Genomic DNA, 17,534 nt, shown 5'->3' with positions numbered 1-17,534 from the left:
AAAGATAAGAGATATTATATTAACGTGACGCACTGTCTCTTTCAATGGTGGCTCCCCACATTCAGCTTCTGCACACTTCTGTGACAGAGAGCTGCTCAGACCCGGGCCCTCACCCAATTCATTCCGTTCTCACTGGCGTGGGGGTGGCTTTTGCTAGTCCCCTCAAGGTAGAAATGAAGAGATTCACCTAGTGAGGGCAGACAAATGCATTTTTACCTAATATGTAAGATTAATTATAATGAATCCAATCCAGTTCACATACTTTATCAAGGAAGACAAGCTAATTCTCTGTCAGAGAATTAGCTCCTATTTAAAGGGCATTTTACCTCAATTTGGCAAAAAGAGCTAATGGAAATTGTCTTTGCATGCTGATGTATTTTTTGACTGCATTTGCTTAAGCAGGCAGGAGGCTTCAGCACTGCCCTCATGCCTCAGGGTTAAAAAAAAGGAGGGAGGGTGGGAAACACAAACATTTATTACTCAGCACCTCACAAAGTTTAATTCTTGCTGCTGTTATTGTGACAACATGTCCCTTTCAAAGTGTCTTATCAACAGTGTAAAACTGGGAGTGACTCGTATTTATCAAACGAGGTGGTGTTGGCCCTGCCAGCTCATTCACTTCCCTAGTAGCTTCTGGGCTTTAATCCAGCTAAGGGGTACCTCCACACCTCCTTAATCTGGCCACCAAAGGAGAAGCCCAAGATTGACAACACATGCCTTATTAAGTTTGTGTGCTGCACACACAATCGGAATGTTTGTGAAGACCTGTGATCAGGGATGAAGACTTCCTTAAAAACCAGTATCTTTGACAGCTGACTCTGTATTTGTAAGAGAAGTGGTGAAGGGGAATTAGAAAAAAAATCAATTTAACCCAAGGTGCCTCCCCTGAGCCTCCATTCCTCAGTGGGGTGTGGAGAAAACAAGGTTTCTCTTGTAATCCCCAAAATGTAGATCCAGTCTTAACTTTGTTTTAATAGGTAAGTTAATTAAGTAAAATGTGACACATGCATAAAATAAGATGTTACACCATTAAAATAATATCTGTGATGACTATACAGGAAGCAAAAGTACAAACAATATAAAGTGAAAATGAATTTCAGTTTCTATATGAGCAACTCTGCAAAATATGTACATATATGGGGAAAGAATGAAAAGAATATGTAAAAATGAAACTAGGCCAGTCAGATGGATTAGTGTTATCTGTCTTCTTTATAAAATTCTCTTAATATTTCAACAAAGGGTATATAACTGAGTCTTTCCTAAGACTTAATTTTATAAGATTTCCTTACATTGAAATAGTATAATTTTCCAGTATGGCACTGATTCAGAAAAATAGTATCACTGTAGTTATCTATCCACCCCACTAGAAACACTGGGTTTTTCCAAACCTTTAAATGAAAAGATCTGCCATGTATCAAAGAGTTGTTACTACTTTTTTTGTGCCAGTAGTACAAATGAATTGGCGAAGTCAATTCATTTTACTCAACGATATCACTACTATAGCCCTTGGCTATAAGTAGATAATGATGAATTATTATTGCATATATTTGATATTACAATTATGGTAAATTTTTAATAAACGTTACCTATTATGTGTCTGGCATTGTCCAAAGCACTTGAACACATATTACCTACTCTAGTCCTCAATTAATCCCACGAGAAAAGCGTCATTACCTTCCCCATTTTATGGGGAAGCAAACGGAGCCACACTGTATTTAACTGCTCAAGTTCGTGCTTCTAGTAAGTGGTGAAGTCAGAATTTGGACTCGGCAGTCTGGCTCTCGAATCCGTGCTGTTAACCTCCGTATTATATTCCCTCTACTATGAAAGATATAAATGTCTAATAGAAAGTCTGAATATAAATAAAATTCAGCCGACCCACTGGCTGAGGAGTCACTTAATAATCTTATTGCAAAGGGAAAGGGGAAAAAGAAAACATAGAGTGATCTAGCCAAACACTTGGAACCACAAGATTTGCTTATTTAATAACAAGTCAGATACAAACCAAAGGATTATACTTCTGCTAGATTGAAAAATTAAATACTGAACTGAGGGTTAGGAAACAGGGAGCCTATGCCAATTCTGCTACCAGCTACTTCTATGGTCCTGTGAAAGAAATCAGTTTGCACGTCTGTGAAATGGGTCAGTTGGAACAAATGCTCAGTTCTGCCTGGATGAACAGTACCCAGGGGCCCATTCTGCTCTTTCTTCAAGTGTGTCGATAAGGTTTTTTCCAGGGTCTGTCCCTGCTGGACTCCCAGATCACCTGGGCCGTATTCTAGGCTTAGATTATATAGAAGGGAGGAAGAAAGATAACAAGGAAAGGAAAGCAGAGAGAAGTACAATAAATAGTATGTAGCTTGATAAGATCCCTGTTCACTTATCCTGGAGAATTAACTTTCTCAAAGGATAAGGATAATAAGCTACTGGAGATTCTTTCTTCATACACTTGAAGGAAAAAAAACATCTATAGTTATTATTATTATCCATATTAATAGAACAGATAACAAATATAAAACAAAATCAATCAAATATCCTTGGGATTAGAGTCTCTGGGATATAGTCACACATACCCATCATCTATTCTCCCTTCCTCGCTATATCTAACTTTACACCTGTCTTCTCACTCATCTACTTCCCACTCAAGAAAATAGTATTAATTTGTGGGAGTATAAATTTTATATGCATATGTGCAGAAGGAGGAAGCATATCCTTGGGCAACAAGGAGAATGCACTCTAAGGTTCTCCATTTTGACAGCGCACTTAGCGGAAGCGGGCCAGCACCATGCCCAGGCTTTGCCAGGCCCCAGCTGAGTGACCCTGGATAAGTATGGGGACTTCTCTGAGTCTCAGTCACTCATATGTAAACCAGAGTGTTATCATGACATATAATGCTCAGAGCACAGCGTCTGTTATATAATAAACATATCATAAATGTTAGAAATAATTTCTGCAGTTTCCAAGTTTCTTTAGTTTTTTACTCCTTAAAAGCCTCTGCCATGGACCAAATTTATTAAGTTTCCAAAAGCTGAAAGAGAATTCGGGGTGGGGTTATCAGGAAGCCAGCTCTTCTCTGAGGACACAAGGTAGGCCCTTCCTAGCACTGGAATTTTCAGTTGAGGATATACAAGAAAATGCAGCAAGGGGGAAACTATAAGGGCTTAGGACACCTCCGAGATAAAGCACAGTGAAAGGAACTGGGCTTTGAGATCATAAGAGCTGGGTCCCGACACGGTGGGGCAGAACACTGAATCTGTTCCTCGGCTTCTGCATCTGTAAAACCGGGGGCCTGTGCTGACAACTCAGTCAGACATACAGTGACAGCCCAGTGCCCAACACACAGAAAGCAGTCAATGGCTCTTCACTTTTTTTCCCAAACTATCTGGAAAATAATTTTATAATTTCAGGGATGATAGGATGGTGACCCTGAGAAGTTATATGTGATTAAATGCTGTTCTGGTGTCAGATTAAAATATCGCTTCATGAGAACCATAAAACCATTCTTATAAAGTCTTATCATAAAAATGTGCTATTTTAATAAGATCAGAAATACAAGACCCAAGGAAATGTCCCCTATCTGTTCAAGGAAGCCCCCTTAGAAGTCTGTGTCTAGTTTTATTATTTGAAGAGGGAAGCAGACACTCTCTAACAACTAATGACAATAACCCACGTTCCAGAGTCCCGTCTGGGAGCTAGAAGATCGTTACTGCGACCCTCAGCACCCTCGGCCTTCACAGTGTTCTGTCTACTCCCTTTCCTTCTTCCTTCTCCCAATTTGATTTTTCTTCTCACTTGCCAGTAGCAATGGTTGGTAACATGTAACCCAGTGGTAGTTGGCCTTAGAGCCATAATTCAAAGAATATGGGATTATTTCCTCCACAATATAAATATTAAAAATTAAAGAACTGGGTAGTGATGTTCTAATGCAAAGTGTCGACTGCCTCCTTACCTAGGGACACAAGCTAAGGTCAGTGGAGCTCACGTTTTCGTATGACAGGTCCAAGGGAGGGTGGCTGGCTAATACCAGCCCCTGGACCGGGCAGTTTCATCTATTTACGAGACTGAGAAATGGGCAACAGATGCCTGGCGGGGGTCCTATACAGGTGGTGAGACAAAGGAAACAAAACCCTGTGCTGGAGCTCACTGGAGGAGTTGGGCCTCATTTGGTCTTTCACGAAATTCAATCTTAAGGGGTGAAAAAGAGATGAGTAGGCCCTCACCACAAATAATACATTAAGGGCAACATAGATAATTTGATGAATCTGCAAACCCTTCCTGTTAGTGATCTTCCACTCCACCAGAGGCAGAGCTTGGGATAACAGCCTTTATCTTCTATGCAAGTAGCAGGCTGCACAGCTGATTTTCTTACCCAAAATCCCAGACTCAAGGCTCTTTTTCCTTTCTATTACACAAAACATGGGTCTTGCTGGGGTGAGGTGGGGGAATATATATATATATATATTCCACTCCTCTAACTCTAAATAATAGTAGATATTGACATAAGCTGAAATTTTAAAAAAAAGGATGCTAAGATCTTCCCTCCTGGTTATGGATGAAAATATCTAAAGAGTCAAAGACTTTATAATGAGACACTACATCACCCTGAAAATAAAATGCATATTTTTAAATGTTCTACAATAAAAGTTGTGGCTCATACTCATTATTTTCTCTTCCCTCCAATTTTTCTGAATTAGTAAGGTTTTTTGCAATGACTGTAAAGTATACGGTATATGGAAACATAGCCAATGAAAATTTGCAGAAGAGGAACCCACATGGTTCAGGGGAAATAACACAGGCTTTGAAATGGCAGAGACCTGTGCTTTCATCCCAGCCCTGTCCCTTAGAATGCTTTTCAATTGTACAGTACTTGCAAACCTTTTTTTTCTCTAAGCAGGCCAAACTCTCTTCTTTGAAATATCATTTATAATGTTGTTTGCCTAGCATGTCCCCTTTTCATAGATAGAATTCAGGAAAAAAATAAACACAGACCTTGTTCCTATCAGCAACATATCCAAAATTGGTGAGGCCCAAATTATAAAGTTCCACTCTAATGCACAGAGAAGGCCTGTCAGCCTTGAGCTTCTGAGGCAGAGAAAGAACATATATTTCTGTTTCCATTAAAATCTACCATTAGCACCACCAACAAAAAATAAAAAACATTCTTTCCACATCAAGACTTTGGGAAGAAATTCTGTTGCTCCATGAAGATGTGCTCAGAAAAGGCCAGACTCTATCTGGAAGAGGAAGAAGACAGAAGAAAAAATGTCCAATGCCTTATAAACAGGAACTTCCCAGGAGAATGACACTTCCTGAAGCTGAACCATTCCCTAAATGGTAGGATGGAGAATACAAACAGGTACATTATCTTCAAGGTGGAAAGGGTTTGGAATACTGGCCTGGTCTATATATGCTATTATTCAAGCATTTACATTATAAGGGTTATGATGGCAGATTCGTAGCATAAAGATGAGTGCCTAGCACATAAAAGGCATTCAGTAATATTTGTTGAACAAATGAATGAATCTCCTCTATCCACAAGGCCAACCTATCAGAAAGTCCCTAGAAACCTGAGACATTCTGGTGCAAGGATGCATTTTGATAATGATACATGTTTCCAGCTCCTCCTTAAGCCATTCATTCCCTAGAAGATGGGATTAAAACGTTACTATCTGTCCCCTATTTCCATGACAAATATTATATTATGTAAATATCAGGAACATGAGCTGATGGTTTCAAAAGATCTTAGATGTGGGTCCTTCTAGTTCTGGCTGAAATCTCAAAATTCAACACTTATTGAGTATCAATACTCAAAATGACTGATCAAACATATTCTTTTATATTTGTACGCTCTACATTAGGTAACTGTCATCATTAGATAATAACACATATATCAATCTATCGACTTGGCAAAACCTTTTTTAGCACTAAGGATCAAACTCTAAAATTAATCATGCATGTGACCTTGGGCAAGTGATAAACCTCTCTAGGCCCTATTTCTGTAACTGCATAATGAGAGACCTGGGCTAGATCAATGATGCTCAAAATTCTACTGCAATCTGGGATCATTTGTGGCACTTTTAAAACTCTTAATGCACAGGGTGTACCCCAGTTCGCCCCAGATAATTCCCATGAGCAGCATGTAGTGAGAGCTACCAGACTAGAGGGCCTCTCAGGTTCCTTCCTGTCCAAGAAGCTGGGATTCTTGCATTTGAAAAAGGTGAGATGACCTCTCCTGGGATTTGATTTCCAGCCCTACTGTGTAGTGTATCCTTAACTACCTGTTTGAATTAAATGTACTACGCACTGCAAATCAACACATTTTTATACCCAAACTGCTCCATGGCAGTGCTGGGGCAGAGAGAAGGGCTGCTGCTAACACTGAGCCCAAGGAAGCAAAGCTGGTTTCTGGGAAAAGGCTCACAGCTAGCTCCGAGAGGGCATGAGCCACAGGCTGCCCCACACAGAGATGTCTGCTCCCCGTGATTTTGCCAAGCCTCTCTTTCCCCCACCCCACTTCTTCTAATCTAAGATCATTATCAACCACAACCAGGAGAGAAGTTTCTTGAACTTGCCTTTGGCAAGCCAGAGGGTTAACTTAACTGATGTGAACTTGGAAAGACAAGTGGATCATACTTCACATGCTCACACAGTATTGTGCTTGGAGCAACTTACCAACACCCCCCGCCCCCCGACAATCAGTGTCTAATATAAGGGTTTGGGGGTTGGGGGAGCACAGCCCAGAGGTCTGATTTATGGAGAGCTGTCTGTGTGGGAGGCACTTTATTTACATTGTTTCATTTCATCTGTGATGTTGGAATTATCCCTATTTTTACAGTGGAGAAAACCTGGGGTCTGAGAACTACCCTACCCTGCGTCGCCTAAAGACACCTGTAGTTGGTGAGTGGAAAAGCCTAGATTAGAAGCCAGGTGTACCACTCTGTGGAGCACCGCAGTCAATGAGGAGCAGGTGGAGCAAAGATGGGGATGGGGGAGAAAGCTCACATACCTTCTCACTTACAGTTTAATTAGGAAGCAGAATAGTTATCCAAACGCTCTGACAGAATCCAGTCAACTACAAACAAGTTCAGGGCTCACTTAAAGAAATGAGCAGGCCTTTCAATGAATTCTCTCCTTTTTCCCTCACACTCTATCACAACCCAAACTTCCAGAACTTTACAAAATGAAGCCCACTCCCCCTCCTTTCGTCTACCCTTTTCTAGTCAGACTACAATCCTTATCCCAAATATAAATTAGCCTGATGAGAGGCCAGAGAATGCAAAGCTTAACAGTTTTAATACTTTCATTATTTAGTTATGGAACGTAAGTTGGACAGATTTATTTATCATCAAGTTTTGACAAATTCCTCTACAAACAAATCCTAGGATATACCCAAATTACTGTGGCCTCTTGACCCAACATGTTTTTATAATTACTTGGCACTCTAACTGTATGCTACCTAAATTAGGTAACAGTCACCCAGTTATTTTTAGGCCATAGCAACACACATACACACGTGTGCACACACACTCTGCTATACCTAGCTTGTTATATGTACTCCTCTGGAAAATAAGCTAAAATTGCCTTCTACTGGCATCAGCATGTCTGTTCAACCAATAGTAATAATATTAAACTACATTTATTGAGTGTTTAGCATGTATGAGGAACTGGTCTAGATACTTGGAACACACTAATTCATTTAAATCCTAAATTAACACTATAAGACAGCTAATGTTATGTCCTCTTTTCTGTAAATGAGGAAACTGAGAAAGTAAGGGGTTAAGGGGAACCGAGACTAGATCTCAGACAGACTGGACCCAAAGTACTGCCTGAATTTCTCCGGCATTTGCTACAAAGTTAATTAATGTTCAGCATGCTTGGATATTAGCAGAAGCTCAGAATACAGCAGTAAGTTTATGCATATACGTATGTCTTGATTTCACCTATCTTAAAAAGTCCTCATAATGTCCCTGACAGATAAGAGAAAGCCTTTTGTTCCCCCCACAAAAGAAAGCAGAAACAGAAAGAATTATTTTCACAGGGTCTCTCAATTTCTCAGCTTAACCATTCGCTTTGTCAGCAAACTCAATATTGTCTGCCAGTGTTTCCTTCAAAATCCTTTTTGACTATGTAAAAATATGCAGTCTATGTTGCTCATTTCTCAGGAATTATGATGGAAAGTTTTATACTATAAAAGCGAACTCCCTCTGTAATCAAATCTTCTGTCTGAATGGGCCTCCTGAAGTGACTCTCTCCTTCCCCGGCTCCCCAGTAAATAAATACCTCCGGTACAGAGGCAGGCCTGTCAGAGACTGAAGCAGTCAGTCAGTCTTTGTTTCCTGAGAGCTGATAGCACAGAACAAGCTCAGGCACGAGCCCTGACGCAGCCACAGGGAAGGGGCAGCTACAGACCCCTGAAGAGGCGCCTGGAGACCCCCCACTCACAGGGGGGATGCTTCTCCATAAACCTGAAAGCCAGTTAGTCATAGCTGACCTCTAAGTTAGAAAAACTCTCAAAAATGAGCATGTGACACTGAAGTATTTATGAGTGAAATGCTGTCTATCCCATCCTACAAAATATTCCCAGCCTTCTTATTTTTAAAACATTAAGTTTTGAAACATGAAACATATCTAAGTACATCAAAATGTTGTTTGTACTATGAAATAGTTCAACACCCAGGAAAAGGAGGAGAAAGCACATAGGGAAAACGTTAATCATTGTTTAACCTGGGTGATAGGTACTTGTGTGTTCATTATACTCTTTTCTACTTTTCTAGATATTTGAAAAATCTTACAATAAAATTTTTAAAGGTATAGACTGTTTTTAAGGAGGAGGTAGCTATAGACTATCCTTTCCTACAGAGGTAAATGACAACTTATTTCCCTGAACCCAAATTTGCTGAAAAGCAAACCTTATAAACATAAGCAAAGATGGTAGCTCTCATTATGGGAAAACCAGAATTGCCTAGCCTTCTTATTCAGTTTGGCTAGAAATCATATTTAAAAAATCCACTATGAGTAAAATGGATTGTAATTCTTTCAAAGACTTTGCAAATCCCTAAATATGTATTCATTTGGATCAAGCTGAGTAGAAGCACAGGTCTGGTGCCATTTATTCTTTGGAAGATGAGAATAAGACATGGATTCAGACAGACACAGATCACAAGAGGGAGGGGACTGTAAATTAGAACAGTAACTCAATCCCAGGGGCTTCTGCGCCTCTGATCAGTTTCTTCCCGACCTGACACAGCATTACTAAAATGGTAACTGAGCAGCCGCTCTACTTGACAGGCAGCACCAAAAATGGAGAACATGGCATTGAAACAGGGGGACATTAAACTTGGACAGGGCGGGTGGCAACCAGTGTTTACAAACATAAACCAGAGAATCAGATGCACCAGCCATAAATTAGCCAAGACTGTACTGAAATCTCTGAAAATAAATTAATGAGGCCTCAGAAGTTTCTAATTTAGAGCCCAACTACCCGCACCACCATACCTTCCCTGCGAAAATCACTTATTTCAAAATGGTACCACTAACACTCTTGCTAAAATAAAATCTTACATCACCAAGGAAGCGGATGACTGAAATAAACCTGGGCAGAGAAGCCAGACTAGAGTGGTCTGCTTGACCCACTCAAGAATCTGGAAGAAGGTGCGGCCCATGCCTTCTGAGAGATGCGCACCCCAGTCTTCACTCCACTGGTGCTATGGCATTAACCTGTGGTTTACCCAGATGGACGGGAAACTGGGGACGTTCTAATATTGATCTCTTTCCCTTCTTTCCCACAGTGGTCTCAATTTTAGGCCATTCCCCCAAAAGACACCAAAATAATAATGACGATAATTAGAAATAAAGTAGATTACAGACCTTTTTTGCTCCTAACAACGTATTTTCAACCAAATGCCCAGATATTTGAAGAAGAAGCCCCAAAAGCTACAAATAATCCAACCTCTACCACCGATGCGTCTTCCAGGTCGACCGCCGCTGAGTCTCACAACCCGAAAATGACGAGCCCACAGGGCGCCACCCAGGGTGCTCGGTGGTGAGGTCAGCAGCATGCCCAGCCCCGCCCCACGGACGCACTCTTCCTCACTGGTGCTGAGCGACGAGCCCAGGCTGCCCTGACTAGCAGCTGCAGCCACAGCAGAAGGGGAGAGGAACCCCACTTTCATCAGGAACACCCAGGAGATTCATTTCTGTGATCGACAATCCGCCCCCGCACACAACAATGCCTACTGCACAATAGGGTGTGGGATCTACAACTCCCTCTGCTCACCCTCATGTTCAAGTCCAGGGTCATCTTAATTTATATCATCTGATGCTTGTCCTCAGATTATACAGACACAAAAGGCCTGCTTTTTCGCAGCAATGTCTACTCTGCCTGAGCGAAGCAATGACCATCCAGGCCACCGGTTACCCACTCCCTTTGCTCCCCAAGACCAACTATTCCAGATGGGGAATTTGTAGATTCTATTTTCTCATCTGAAAAAGATGGGACAAGCCAAGATCCTGTTGAGAAAACACTAGCTGGATAAACCTATCCGGAATCACTCAAAGTCAACCAAACAAGAACAGAAAGCAATATAATACAGAGCTACACGGAGGAAATACGAACATAAGCCCAAGAAAACCCATCAACAACAGAAAATGCCTGGGTGCTGCTGAAACCCTCTGGATACGACCTCCACGACGCTCTCCTTCCTGGCAGATTCTACCGACACACACTAAGGAAAGCTACGCCTTTGTGGTAATTGGGTCGGAGGAGTGGAAGCTCGGGGAGCAGTGGGGGATAGGAGGGGGGCAGCGGATCATTCATCTGAAGATGTACTTCCAAGAACACTACTTCATAAAAGGCAGGATGCGTCATTGGGAAGACAAGAAAGAGAATGGCAGAACTGCCTCACAAAGACAAAACCACTAACTGGCTCATCTCAATGACCTGCTGCAATTTAAGTATGCAAGGCTTTTAAAGGAACCCAGCAACACCTTTGGTCAATATACTTCCAAAGACTGGTTGGTGATGTGGCCCAGAAACTGTGTACCATGACTTAAGACACAAGAGAATAAAGAAGATGACTACCTCTCACTACTAGCACTCAGCAGAGGACACCAAAGAAAAGGAGTGGTGTGCAGTGCCCTAAAGAATGGTATCTGACGACAAAGAGGTGCAAGTGGGATGGGTACAAGACGACGGCCCCCCCTGCTAGGAGAGGCAACGCTGTGGGGGAGGAGTTCAGATTACAGGGCACAGTTAGGTCCTCCTGCCAGGGCGCAGCAGCACTGACCTACTCGTTATTCTGCATACGGTGCCCCTCAGCAAGTCACCCACCACCCCACCTTGGGAGGAGCCATGGGGCCGACAGTTGCCTGGTGAGGCCAGAAAGAACAATGGGTTGGAGAATATTTCATAATAATGTCTCTGTCTCCTTGGAAATCTGGCAGAGGAAGGGACGTTTTTGGTGAACATACACTTTCTGTGTGGCTTTATAATAATGATCTCTACCTTTCTTGAAGGTCACTTTATAAACCATATGAAAACCAGGCTGGTCAGAGAGGTGAGAAAGAAGCTTTCCCATGAAAAGAACAGGTTTATGTGTTGTTCAAGATAGTTGCTGCCTCCTTCATTCCGTCAACACTGGTTAACTCTGAGAGACAGTAACTTTCCACTAAGTTATTGATGGGACTAGAGCTACCAACCAGACATGACTTGAGATACCATCTGGTGGTATAAAACCCCATTTAGAAAGATGAGAAAACAGTCTCAGGGAGGTGAAACGACGTGCCCAATGCAAATCAGAAGCTGAATCAAGACTAGAACCCAGATCTCCTGGCTTCCAGTTCAGTGTTTCTGGCTTTTTCTCATGATACCAGAATAATTAAGAGAGGGTATGGAAGGGAAGACAAGAAGAAGAAAGTCTGTTCGGGCACTCTGTAGCCTGGGTAAGAACACTGGCACCTCTAAGAGAAAACCCCAAGTGAACTGAACTCAGGACTGTGCTCAGGAAAGGGGGTTGGGAGGTTACCTTTCAACACCAGAGGTTCTTTGCCTTCTCTCTTCAGGGACTCGAGGACTATGTGAAGTGGCTGGGAGGGCATCACTCGGCTCGGTTCATTGGTATTCTCATCATAAACTATAATTTCTTTGGAAAAGATCCTCTTGAAAGAGTCCTTGCCTTCCCTACAGGAAATCAAGTCTAAGACAGTGATCTTGCCCTGCTGCAGCCTCCTCCGGCTGATCTTGTCGGCACAGTTGATGTGGACAGCGCCCTGGATGTGGCTTTTGTTGTACTCCATGAAGGGCCTGCAGTCGATGATGACGGGGCCCGGGCTCGGCAGGTGGCTCTTGCTGCCTTTGGTCATCTTCTTCGCCAGGTCATTGGGATAGATTATTTTGATGCTGGCTAGCTGCTTGGGGGTCCCTGACACAGGGCTGCCCACCCCACCTGATGGACTTAGAGAGCCTGCATTCTCATTGCTGTTGACCATCTGGATGGCAGGGCACGTGGCGGAGGTTCCGATGGCGGTGGTGGCAGAGCCAGCGGCAATGGCTTGGGACTGGGCCTGACTGTCCTTGTCGTAGGTTGCCACAGTGCAGCAGCTGGCACTGCTGCATCCACAATTCAGGGAGCGGGCAGAGCCGCTGGATGAGGGCATATACGTCAGATTCGCAGCCTGGAGGGACACAACGGTGGTGGCGATGACAGGAGGGTGGCTGTTACTGCCCGGGGTGGCAGAGCCAAGGTAGCTAGAGTCTAAACAAAGGTTGAGATCCTGAGGTCGGACGGGCCTAGACAGTGCCACTACTACCCTGTCGTCTAAAGGAGACGGAGGCATGAGGAGGCTGAAAACTGGCAATTCAAGAAGAATTCAAGACAGTCTGTAAAGAAGGGAAGGGGGAAAGAAAGAATAAAGTCATGTGACACAAAAGGCAATCTACTCCAATCCCGAGGAGAGGCCTTTGCATCTCTGAACACAGTCCTCCTAAGTGCCCTTTATCATGACACTCTCAAAGCTTGAAACTCATTTTGACAGGCTCAAAGAGGATGTAATACCTGAGGGTCCCCCACCTATCCGTTGTTAAGTCTAAGGTTAAATGTATAGTCTATGCAAATGTTGATGAACAACCTTTTGTAGCCCTACATCAACGTTCAGCCGTAGGGAGGGTAAAAGCACAAAGAATTAGAAAAACTGAAGACATAAAGGAAGGCTCTTAAGAGACATCTATTCTGGACCTCATCTCCTGGACAGACGTATACTACAACCATCTGAGAAAGACCCAGTTGTCCACCCTTGCATACTTTCCATTTAATTCCTTCACCCACTGCAAAGGCAAAGGAATGACCAAGAGTGCTGGCATGGCTCACAGAAATATACAGCAGCTAAATATACATCAGGGGTGGATGTCAACTTTCTGCAAATCAGAATGAAAGCAGCCCCCCAGTGAATCTCTTTTACTAGGAGGTATTCTCACTTTCTATTCTACCAAGCCCATTAAAAAGCACAACACAGTCATATTAAAACCTCTCATGTTTCCTGTTAGCCTCTTATAAATGAATGTGCATTTCCCCTTTCATTACAAGCTAGTGTCCTAAAACGAAGCCTCAATCAGGAGCCAGCTCTGGAAACCCCAACCCTGGCAGATCCATCACCCTTTGCTCCCTTGCTGCACCCTCCCACTCTCACACACACACACACACACACACTCTCTCTCTCTCTCTCTCTCTCTCACTCCTGCTTTTAAGGAAAGGACCACTTCGACTCTCCTCCGACTCTCCTCCCTTCATTTCCCCATTGGCACAGACTGTGCATCCTGGAGCTTCTCTCAATGGGAGGCAGCCACTATGTACAACATTTCAGTCCCACATAGATATTCCGCCTTCAAGAGGATGGATTCCATAAGAGGACTTGACTTCCCCATTTTCCGTCCCTGTAAAGAGGGCAGGCAAGCGTTGCCCACAGGGTCCACTGCCTGTTTCATGAGAGGGTGCCTGCAAAGGGGCAGTTCCTTCCCCCCTGTGGGCACAGGGGCGGTCTGTTGGCTCCTCTGCTTTCAGACACGCACACAGCAAAGGCACCAAACCCCGTGCAGGTCACTCACCTAAAGGAACTTTAAGAGATGTCTGGAGAAATGTCATCTATTATCCGTCTACACACAACCGTCATCATTCTCTGACACAGCCAAAGTGTCACAGAGTCCACACACGCGCGCGCGCGCGCACACACACACACACACACACACACACACACACACACACACAGAAGCATGCACCCATCATGTCCGCAGATCCCACCGACTCAGGTTCCTCCTACCCACCTTCGGATGGAAGCGAAGGATCCAACCCCTTTCCTCCCTCGTCTCTCTTCCCTCCCTTGCGTAGTATTTTTTTTTTTTTTTAAGCCAAGTACTATTCCAGAAGCTATAACTGTTTCCCAGCCGGACTAAGCGGTGAAAGTCTTCGCTATTGTGTTACCTGGTAGGGTACGACCCAGGATTAACAGTCCATTTCCTTTGAGACGGCAGCATAAGCATGCTCACGGAGACACCAGCTGGGACCCTCACTCCACACGAAGTGCGCGGCTCACACGACACGCACGGAGTGTATAAAGAGACCCGCTTCCCTGCAGCACAGGGTCGGGCGTATATACTGCCCGTGAAACCAACGAGACTGGCCCAGGAAACCTCCCAGAGAAATACTGAGCTACCCCCTCTCCCTCGCTGGTCGTCCTTTCCAGGGACTGGAAAGAAAATTTAAGTGGTCAGAGAATCCTCCGTCCCCACTCCTGGGGCACTTACACTCCTTCGCAACATAGCGCACTAAAAAAACCCAGGCAAATATTTAAAACTGCCGCAAAGCTTCCCCCACAAACCTCATCTTCCTTTCGCCCCAAATCCAAGCAGACTGCAGAGAGAGTAAACGCACAGAGCAGCGAGAGCCAACAGCCGGAACCCTGTAACCTCACCTGCTGTGGCTCCCCGTGAGCATCTCATCCCACACACACTCACACGCACACCGCCCTACACTCCGGGGCTCTCACAAGTAGCCGCGGTGACTTCCACTTACTTCATAAATAAGGGTAGCCCTCCACAATCCCGCGCTCCGCTTCAGCTACGGATTCACCCATTCAGCCCCCATTCACTAGGCTCCATTGATCTCCAGCAGCAACATAGTTACTTTCTCTTTTGCCACACTGTAAATGTAAGGTTTTGAGGGGGCGGACCGGCCGCCGACGGACGGTGCGTCGAGCCAATAGGAACTCGGGAAAAGCTAACCGCTACCTCACAGCGGCCTTCGGCCAAAGAGCGGCTGGAGGGGGAGGAGACAGGGGCGTGGCCTCGTCTCTTTAAGGAGGGTTTAACCGACGCCGCTTTGGGTCCACAGTGTTAAAACACTGGCGGTGATGTCATTGGCAACCAATCAAAAACTTAAAAGGGCCCAGCCGGGGCCCGCGCGGAGCAGCTGCTCTCTATTTACATGTAAACCGAACAGGCCGGATAGAGTTAACCCTTTCTGGGGCTGAATTGTCAGTGGGCTGGACTCCCCACTCCGGCTAAAACCGGCTCTGCCTACTTGTTAGCCTCCCCCTGCACCCCCTCACTCTCGGACGGATCACGCTCTATTTTTCCTTCGTACTCGGGAAGGATGATCAAAAGTGTCTGAGTAACTTTCTAAAGACAGGAGACAGCGAGATCACTGGTCCCGGTGGGAAAACTGTGCTCTCCGAGTCGCCCGAGGTGTTTTGACAAACCTTAATCCAAGATCCAAGCACCTCACAGAGCCGCCTGCGCTGAGACCGACGTGAGCGCGTGGCCAGGGGCGTCGCTGCTCCTCCGGCCCGCGGACCCGGGCCACGCACCGGAAGCGCGCCGCCGGGAAGCGTCAGCCGCCCGCCCGCAGATGTCGCTGCCCCTCCGGCTGCCCTACTGCGCCCCTGCGCGGCGGTGGCGCGGCGCCCTCGGGCTTCTCTACATCTGAGCGCTCCGGTCGCGCCCCTGCGGTCCCCCGCCTGCTTCCCCGGGCTTGACCCGGAGCACAAAGGCGGCGCTGCGGCGGGCTGCTCGGAGGCGGCGGCCTGGGCCCCAGCCAGGAACTACAGGGGGCGCGCCTTGTGAGGCGGCACGGGCACCACCCCCTACGACCAGGCGTCCGGGGGCTCGTCGCGCGCGCTCCACGTCCCCCCTCCCGCTCGGAGCGCAGGGTCCCGCGGCCCGCGGCCGGCTTTCCCAGCGCACCTCCACAGCAGCCCCTGCACCCTGCAAAGCCCCAGGAGAGCCGAGGACTGGCAGCCTGGCGCTTCTGGGGCCGCAGCAGCCGGCGGAAAGGAGCCGGAGCCGTCTAAATAACCACACTGAAGGGGCTCGCGGAGCGCCGAGGGGGCGGCGCTGCCTCTCTGGGTTATCGGAACTTGCGCCGTCCGAGGGGTCGCCGGCTGAGGCGAGGGTCTGGAGAACCAGAGTCACAGCAAGGCTGGCTGGCCTGTGCCTCTGCAGGAAAGTATCTGGGAAACTGTGGGAAAGTTGTCTTGGGGCACAAAAAGGAGTGGAGATGCCAAAGTGAACGGCGGAGAGTCTGCATTAAAAAACCCTAAGAAAATGCAACTCCTTTTTTCTCCTGTCTGAGAGGCGGGGAGGGGTTAGATAGTGAAATAGTTACGGTGGAGTAATGCATTATGAGCACTGTAGAATATTTGGCTGTGATTTTTCTCTCTTACCACATTGAAGGTTTTTGGAGACATCCTAAAGGCTCCAAGCCTAAGTAAGTGGCAGCGACATTTTCATGTAATTGCTTTAAGTGCGGATCTGAAATGAGAAGATGCCAAACTATGGCCAGATATGCTCAATAAGCTATTAAGAGAAAACCCCTGGGATACCTCTCCGTGGGAATATATGTATATGTTTCACATGTATGCATACACATACACATTCCAGCAAATTTCATCCAGTATTTCAACATTCAGTAAATTGCTTACAATCATCTTTAACAGAAAGGGTTTTGTGTTGCTCCCTCTGCTTGAATAGCTTGCCTTTTCCTAATATTCCTAATTATTGAAAAAATGTTCCCTGATTCAGGGTTGGAGAATTCTGGATATAAGTCCTGATTCTGACTCCCATCTGTTGTATCTGTTCATCCAGTGTCATTGTTCATTTATGTATGAGTACATGGTAACACCCCAGCTCAGAAGAAAAAAGGAAAAAAAGGATTCTCTACTGATAAAAAGGCATTTAGTAAAAAAAAAAGTATTGTCCTTGGTTTAGGAAGTGGGTGCCTCTACTTAAAGGTACTTAGGATATATTAATTATGAATTCATTGCTAATGCCTCAATATCTAAGCCCAAAGAAAAAAAGGTTTTATACAATGCAGAGGAGTTCTTAACACTTTTTCCTATGAGGCCAGACGGGGATAGTAACTTCAAAAGAAATGTAACTCATTTAATGCAATGATTTTATTTTTGTTTCAAACTAGCAGATTATTACAATTTAGTTGACTGGGAGTTAAGCCATTCAAGCTGAAAAATTGGAGAAAATGGAAAAATTC

The 17,534-nt window shown here is 45.0% G+C and overlaps 1 protein-coding gene across 3 annotated transcripts in view; it reads right to left on the bottom strand.

The window, feature by feature from the left end:
* Positions 1 to 16,923, bottom strand: part of DUSP10 (dual specificity phosphatase 10) — a 37,287-nt gene extending 20,364 nt beyond the window's left edge. Inside the window, exons 1-2 of one of the 3 annotated variants that reach the window (XM_036932326.2) lie at positions 15,769 to 16,923; positions 12,024 to 12,877 (exon numbers count right to left, since the gene is read on the bottom strand). In XM_036932326.2, coding sequence (XP_036788221.2) covers positions 12,024 to 12,834 — 811 coding nt within the window. In that variant the 5' untranslated portion in view covers positions 12,835 to 12,877; positions 15,769 to 16,923. Of the gene's footprint in view, positions 1 to 12,023; positions 12,878 to 15,062; positions 15,203 to 15,747 lie in introns of those variants that run through there. The other 2 variants (XM_036932318.2, XM_036932310.2) reach the window with 2 other exon arrangements.
* Positions 16,924 to 17,534: the final 611 nt, after the last annotated feature.

This window comes from Manis pentadactyla, chromosome 19, assembly GCF_030020395.1.
Source record: "Manis pentadactyla isolate mManPen7 chromosome 19, mManPen7.hap1, whole genome shotgun sequence".
In the NCBI taxonomy this organism is placed as follows: domain Eukaryota; kingdom Metazoa; phylum Chordata; class Mammalia; order Pholidota; family Manidae; genus Manis; species Manis pentadactyla.
The sequence above is the reverse complement of the archived record's forward strand: the minus strand, read 5'-3'. Positions and strand labels throughout refer to the sequence as shown.